This window comes from Squalius cephalus (assembly GCF_949319135.1).
Source record: "Squalius cephalus genome assembly, chromosome: 1".
Lineage (NCBI taxonomy): Eukaryota > Metazoa > Chordata > Actinopteri > Cypriniformes > Leuciscidae > Squalius > Squalius cephalus.
Window position 1 is genome coordinate 64,865,886 of NC_137122.1, and position 8,019 is coordinate 64,873,904.

Genomic DNA, 8,019 nt, shown 5'->3' on the forward strand with positions numbered 1-8,019 from the left:
TATATGAGATTTAAGTGACAAACAACACCAAATAAGACGCACAAGGCAACATAGAACGCTTGCTGAAGACCAGAAAGCTGACACTGTTATGATCCAGCTTTCGCATCGCCGTCACATGATGCAACACCAATCGAGATTGGACTAGTTCCATACAGGCTCCAGACGTGTCATGCTGAAGGCGTTCCCCAAAGTGCTGTCTTTCGACGCAGCGCGAGTTCCCTCGAAAGGGAGCAGTCCTCGGATCTGATCTGTGGTACGATCTGTCTCATGGTTAACATTCTGAACTTGAGCTGCATGACTGACTGATTCAGTAAATCTAGTAATGCATTACAACAATCTAGCCTTGAGATCATAAATGTGTGAATGAACTTTCCTGCATTTGGCAGGCATATGGCATATGTCATAATGTAGATATATATTTATTATGGAAAAGCACAGGAAATGCTATAAATGTGCTTTCAAATGACAGATTGCTATCTGACTGACAATAAAGACTTGACAAGAGCATCTGAATTTAGTAATAGGAACTTGCTAGTCATCCAATTTTTAATATCAGATATGAATTTTGTGAATTGGTATGCTTTGTCAGGCCTCAAATTAATATAGAGTCGATTATTGTCAATTAAATCCATGTTTTTAAATTAATCTTCCAAGGGTAGCATGTAGGGTGAACAGCAACGGTCCTAGTACTGAGCCTTGTGGTACTCCATACTGAACTTGTGATCGATATGACATCTCTTCATTTACTGCTACAAACTGATGATGGTCAGATAAATTTGAGCCATGCCAATGCTGTTTTGGAAATGTTTGAAACTGTTGATGCTTTATTTCTTGATTTAGCCACTGTATCAAATAAAAACATAGGGTTGCGTTGGTGTTCTTCAAAAAGAGTCGAAAAGTATGTAATTGTGTGTTTGCTTCACTAATAACTTGTGTTTCACTATGCAGATGCAGTTAGTAATGATTTCCAATCTGAAGGATGTTTGAGAGTGAAATGAGACTCATGTGCCTTTATTTAATGCACTTGAGTCACGTCTGCTCTCTCTTAAGAGTTCCTCCTCAAAATATCTGGCCAACGCAAGAGGAAACGAGAGTTTAACAGAGAAAAACAAGTCTTCCTAAAGCCACCCACATCCCATCTGCTCATTAATTATCAGTTTTATTATTATCATCACTGTTGTCAAGATTATGAGCTGAAGTTTTCCTAATTGCCATACTGGTCACCGGACTGTATTCCAGTTAAACAGTACAGTATGGAAAAAAAATCCACCCGTGTGCATGTAATCATCCATTCACATCTCCCCTAATGACTGTCAGTTTTTCTGCCCCTCCATTTTCTGTCCAATTAATTCTTTTCTTACTTGCCGGAGAAAGAGAGACAATAGAGCCCTCCACTACATAATAGAATAGATCATTAAAATTCAGCAGTTCTTTGCAGTGGCACCGTGCTTCCTCCTCTCTGGACTGAGGCATGAATGCCAGACCTCGCTTTGAAATTCTACCCAGCAGACCACATGCAGTCCCAGACACTTCTGTACTCGCACACTTAACTCTGAATCTACCCCTCACCAGAGGTTTCTGAGCAGCTGACGTAGATTTCCATGTGTTCACACTGCAAAGATGAACTGAGTTTCTGTCCATTTAGTATGAGTAAAATCAAGTGTGATTAAAATATGAAATATCTATGTGAAACATGAATATGATTTACCTCTTTGAGTCATCGACTAACAGACAGTCATTGGAATGGACAGATGTGTAATTCTCTTAAAGCACATCTTTAAAAAAATAAATAAAGATGCAACATTGATAATTCTTAGAATCACAGATGAGAAACGCTTGCAAGGAAAATAAGTTTCTTCTCGTATCTATTCATTCGTTTGAAATAAACAGCACTGAAATAATTTCACTGCCGAAATGGTCTTTAAACATCCATCCGTTTTCTAAATGGCTTGCACTTTATAGGGTTAAAAACTTTACATCTTTTAAAATCTTAACTGAAATGTTATCATAATTAGTTATGGTACGAAAACGACAAAAGCTTTTGTTTAATAAAATCATGGCAGCCCTTCTTGACACTGACAGCTGCTGCTTTCGCTGCAGATGTAAGACAAACTCCAGCAGCTGCCGGGAACAGCCAGTTATTATTTCCCCAAGCAGAAACAATGATTTAAGATCTGTTGGTGAGGGTATATATCTATATATAAATTATGATGTATGTAAAAGCACTTTATTTAACCAAATTATATTTCAGTACTTTTTGCTATGCTAATTTTTATTAAGTAATGTTCTCAACAAAAACAAAAGGCTCTAAAGCAAGCTAAATGCAATAAAAGGAGCACAACAAAAATGAACCATCACTGAACTTTCTCAAGCTGGACTGTGACGCTAGTTTCTTCTGGAAACAAACTTTGCTGCATTATTTTCCTGTTTTTTCCTTGTAAAGCTGCTTTGAAACAATCTGTACTGTAAAAAGCACTGTATAAATAAATGTGACTTGACACAATAGTAGCCATCAGCTTAGATACTCAAAGTTTAGACGGTAAGTTTTAAGATAAAGTTTTATTTTTTTACACAAATATTGTCAGCAATTACTGTTAGACAATGTTAGACCAATGTTTTGCGTGTTTGTTTCACAGCCTACAATGTAATCAGAACTGATTGCTGTATAATTAATTTTTTATTTATTTAATTCAAGGCAGTCATTGACAATAAGCATGTGATATCAATGACTGGTGATGTTAAAAAAATGCAATTATTAATGAACTTACAGCAAATGAAGAGCCTTTGACATGTTAAAGTGCTCACTGAAATTATGCACACATAAAAAGACAATAAAAAATCATTTTTTCATTGCTAACCATTTATGTCACCCATTATTTTTCAATGATTTGATTTAATTTAGAGTTATCTGGTGACAGCTGAGCTGAACACAAAACAAGGTTTCGCTGCAGATATCATTTTTCCCCACAGGAATACTCTCAAAAACAACTAAATCAAATGACGATCCAACAAAATACGCCTGTGATTATCAAAAGGAAATGTTTGTAAGTCCTGTAACTGGATTTCTGCTGGCTGTACAGGCACACATTCACACATTTAGCACCAACAGTCAATGTTTGGATGTGTGTGAGCAAATCGAATGATGTGGAAAAATCAGCAGGCACTTGTTTCATAGTTAGTTGGCACAAATCCCCTCAGCTAATGCTGTCCTTTATCATACTAACGGACACAGTCAACGGCGCGGCTGGGCCTTATGGCCTGGATAACGTGGTGTAAATGGGCTGGTCCCAGTTGGTGTTGGGACTGTGGGATGGGGGAATGGACAAGCTGTTGAGGATGGGGCTCCCGTACGGTCTCCGTGAGGAATGGAAGTATGGGTACTGGTAGAGGCCGGACGGGTAGCTGGAGTAAGGGCTGTAATAGCTGGAGCTCTGAAGGTCTGTATAGTCACACTGAGCGCTGGTGAACGCATGCGGGCTGTAAACGCTGTACTCGGAGTGTGAGGGCGAGGGCGAGGGCTCGCTGTAGTGGCTCGGGCTCAACTGCTCCGTTTTAATGTGAGCTCTGTGCATGTTCACTTCACTCGTGCCCGGGGGCGAGGACGCCACGGGCCCTTTGCGACTCCAGGACGCCCCGTTGCTGTAAGGAGAAGCGTAAGCGCTGGCGTTCTGCCCGTGACCGTGCTCTGAGGTAATCGGCGTGGAAACATGGCCGGTGAGAGGCAAGTATTGGTCAAACTCGTGCACATCGAAGGTTTCTATGTTGCTGATGACGTCTGTGCTGAGCTCAGAAATGTCAACATTGCTGAAGTCGATGTTCTGTCGACTGCTGTCGAGCAAACGTCTTCCTTCATGCTTTGAATCTTGCTTTCCTCCATGATGGAGGTCTGTTTTGGGCGTTGTTGGGGGTGTCGGGGGTCCATGAGGCTGGCCTATGGATAATCACCACAAAATGATGCTTCGGGTTATTCATTTTATTTTGCATGCCATGCATACTATAAATTGCGCCGTGTGAAGAGTGTGTATCTCACCTGTATGATCCGAGATATGATCCGAGGAACTTGCCAATCGGCCCATTCCAGGTTCGGCTTTATACATGTGATGGGACAGATCAACGCCGGCATCAGACTCACTCTGCCCTGGCTTCACTCCCTTCCGGCGCCTCGGCTGGTACTTATAATCCGGGTGATCTTTCTTGTGCTGAACTCTCAGTCTTTCAGCTTCTTCCACAAACGGCCTCTTCTCATTCTCCGTCAGCAGTCTGTTGAGTGACAGAATTATCAATCATTATTCACTTTCAGAGTGTTATTCATCAATTAGTTCAGGAATCGACTAAAGAGGGATCAAGTCGGGACTCGGATCAAGCGACGTACATGGAAGCGCTGCCCACTAGGACACAGTTCTGACAGCATTCAGTATTTACACACAAAATCTGTATTCACTGAATAAGGAACTTCAGACTAAAAGATACTGAAATAGAATATCTTTCAGAAAGTATAAACATTACTTAATCTTAAGTCTAAAGTAAATATGTAATAATAAAAATAATAATAATGGACTAAAATAAAAAGCTCTGACTTAGAGAGTATACCCAGTGTATATCATACATAATAATATGCAATACAAGTCAGGTTAACTGAAGAAGGTTTATATCCAGAGCCTCACATTTTTCAAGGGTTTATAATACAAGGGTGTTACCTCCATATACGTTATTTTATTAATTTAAATATTTATTTATTTATGTCAGGTTATGCAAAGAACAAAGAAATCTTTAGGATGTCCATGACACTCTTTCGTATTTAAAAAAGCCTTTATTAACAGATAGCTACAATCTCAATATTGAAACACATCTCTGAAAAACTACGCTGATCCCAGTAAGCATCTGTTACCTCCAGAGTTTGCCGAGTGTTTTGCTGAGCTCGGCGTTGTGGAGGTGCGGATACTGGTCCGCCAGTTTCCTGCGCGCGGCTTGAGCCCAGACCATGAACGCGTTCATGGGTCTCTTGACGTGCGGTTTGCTCTTGCTGGAGCCGCTGCCTCGCGCTGGCATGGGCAACAGAGACCAGTCATAACCCTTCAGAACCTGAGACACCGCATCCCTGATACACGCCGGGAACCTGTCATCCTCCTCCTCCAGCTTTTTACCCATCCTCGTGATCAGGAGTGAGGTGTGTGTGGCAGACCCAGCGGGAGATGATGAAGACGCGTCCGAGTCCGAGTCTTCCGGGGACATCGAGCTGCATGACCCGGCCGGGCTACTCGGAGTCTCCGCGCTGGACTTGTCCTGCTCCTCGGTCATTATCACTTATGATTGAAACCCAAGATACTCAAATCCAACTTCTTCAGTGTTTTTCCTAGATCCAGAAACTTTCAGAGAGTGTTACAGTCCATCCGAGATGATGCCTCAATGATAGAGCTCATCTGTTAATATGACTTTGAAGCTCTTTACGCGAGGACTGTGTGTGTGTGTGTGTGTGTGTGTGTTACTCCTCCTGCCGCCTCTCGTTGGTGGACAGAGTGGCCATAATCAGTTTCGATTGGTTAACCACATTTCACAATGAGGTAATTTGATACGTTTCACTTCAATTTTATTTATTTATTTATTTATTTCACTAGTTCATTACCAGAAACTTTGCAAAACAAAATTGTTTATATAAATATGTATATGTAAATATTAGAACATTTAAGATAATTTTACGCTTTATTTGTTTTTGGTTTAACTGTGTTAGTATTCACTTACAAGTAAATACAGTAAAAGACAGGGATGTCATATTTTCAGTCGCAATATGGCATCAATTAGAAATTAATATAAACAATTATTCATTTAGGGTCATATCCATTTCATCTTAATGGCAAAAAGTGTCCCAATCAACCTGAATTCACCCCAAAATGAATAATTGTTTATATTACTCAGGTGAAAAATACGTACTGTTACATGTATAAAAAAATGCATTATAGTATATTTGTATTGTACTAAAAACATACTAGTACATTTTTAATACATGTAATAGTACGTCTTCTAATGGATGTCATATTGCGACTGAAAATATGTCTTTTACTGTACTTGTTAATGTCAAAAGTGTAAGGGAATACTAACACAAATAAACGTGTTTTTTATCTTCTTATCTTATATTTCAAAAATATAGAATCAATCTGAATTCACCCCTTTATAAAACATACAGTATGGGGGAAATAAATTTATAGAACTTAGGGTTCTGTCACTTCTGTCTAGTTTATTTCTTGGTTTTGTGACAGAGCTCTGAGACTCCAAGTCGAGTCTGTCTTTTTTTTCCCGCTCAGGGTAGTTTATGTTTGTATTTTGTTTTATTTTTTTAAATAAAAGCCCATCAACTCTGAACCTGAGTCTTCGCTCCTTTCACTTTAGAATACTGTTCTGTCATTAATGAAAAACTACACAGGAACAAATGAGTAATGCAATATTAACATTCTAATAATTAACTAACAAGACACACTGTTTAATGAATTAGTAAGTAATAGCACAGTAAATAGCATTTAGATCACTAACAGTTAATGAATAACTACTATTTTTAATAACTCCCTGCAGTGGACTATTAAGAACTACTATGTACAGGCTCATAATGAATGCGAAAAATGAATAATGTATAATTAATTCTAAAGCGAAGGTCATGGTAACCCACTTATAATGACTCAAGTAATTCAGAAGGAATTACTAATTATTGGGAACACAAACTGCTCTTTACTTTCTCATTCATCCATGTTTCTTTATAAATAACTTCAAACAGTCCCGCCCACATAAAGCATACAGACATAAATTCGACACATTTATAGGATAAAAAGAGTAATAAAAGAATGTTTTAGTCCAGTCACTTATATGCTCTTCAGTTTTTGCTGCTGTTTTTGCACTCGCAAGGAGTGGCATTGTCTATGAAGCCTATATTATTCTGCGGACACCACTTAGACAGCCAGCCATTTCAGCAAGCCTTCTATCATACACTAAACCAGTTTTTGGGGCAGACCTGAGGCCTCATTTATAAAAGAGTGCGTAGAATCTCTACTAAAAGTGAACGTACGCCAGAATGCTGTGAATGGTGTACACAAACAAAGATTGAGATTTATAAATTCTTGCGTACGCACACCTGCACGAAATATTCCCTTTATAAATCACAGTTTACCTGAGAATTTGCGCACGTGGAAAAGTCTCACATACCGCCCTTTACACGCACACGTTCAACCATAATTAGCCAATGCAAATCACCTCATGAATGGCCTTGCGTATTAAAATGAGCCAGCTAATTAATGGTTCTTTACGCTCAGTCATGGCAGCAATGGAGAGCAAGGCACAGAAATACAATTTCTCCGAAACAGAAATCAAGGCTCTTGTGAGTGAGGAAGAGGAGCGAAAAGGTATTTTGTTTGGTGGCCACAACAGTGGCATTACTAATAAAAAGAAATGTGTGGAGTGGCACTGCCGCAGTGAATGCAGTTGGTTCAGCCAACAGGACAGTTCCCAAGATAAAGAAGTGGTCCGATGTCAAAAAAGCATCGCCTCCCACCAGAGTGTGTCTGAGACTGGCCAGGGCGTACCCAATCTGTCCCCACTGGAAACCCGGATGGCTTCAATTATTGGAGACACCAGCATGTGCGACATTGTGTCTGAGAGGGGGGGGAGTCAGGGGAACCAGGTTAACCACTTTACTGCATGTTTCTGGAGCTTTTCTTCAGCATGTGTGCGCTCCGACCGCATGACACGGATTGAAGTGGCGGAGTGCTGACTAAAGCCGTCCTTCAAACACATAGGGATACAATTGATGCAATCACCGTCATAGCAGACGAGTTTAAACAGATAAGGGTTGCATCTATACACTGCATCTATATTAAAAGATATTGTTAAGAATTAACCTTTGCGTTGTTGTCTCTTCACAAATGCCACATTACTTGCTCCCTGTTGATGGCCTTTATGTTGGGGAAGGGTGTGTGGGTCAGGCTCCTCATGCTGGTGGTAAGGGAGGTGGGGGGGGGGGGGCACCATTCCTCTGGC

At 40.1% G+C, this 8,019-nt stretch overlaps 1 protein-coding gene across 1 annotated transcript; it reads right to left on the reverse strand.

Annotated features, from left to right (window-relative positions):
* Nucleotides 1-3,204: 3,204 nt before the first annotated feature.
* Nucleotides 3,205-5,518, reverse strand: sox8b (SRY-box transcription factor 8b). Its single transcript, XM_079869025.1, has 3 exons — nucleotides 4,889-5,518; nucleotides 4,031-4,260; nucleotides 3,205-3,931 (listed from the first exon to the last, which is right to left on the reverse strand). The coding sequence occupies exons 1-3, from the start codon at nucleotides 5,296-5,298 to the stop codon at nucleotides 3,252-3,254; spliced, it is 1,320 nt and encodes a 439-aa protein (XP_079725151.1). The 5' UTR covers nucleotides 5,299-5,518; the 3' UTR covers nucleotides 3,205-3,251.
* Between the last annotated feature and the right edge of the window lie 2,501 nt (nucleotides 5,519-8,019).

Excerpts from the sequence above, each read along its gene's own strand:
- sox8b (XM_079869025.1), bottom strand. The coding sequence starts at position 5,298 with ATGACCGAGGAGCAGGACAAGTCCAGCGCGGAGACTCCGAGTAGCCCG. Across the intron at positions 4,261-4,888 it reads ACACTCGGCAAACTCTGGAG|ACTGCTGACGGAGAATGAGA; the intron begins GTAACAGATGCT and ends GTCACTCAACAG. Across the intron at positions 3,932-4,030 it reads TCATATCTCGGATCATACAG|GCCAGCCTCATGGACCCCCG; the intron begins GTGAGATACACA and ends GATTATCCATAG.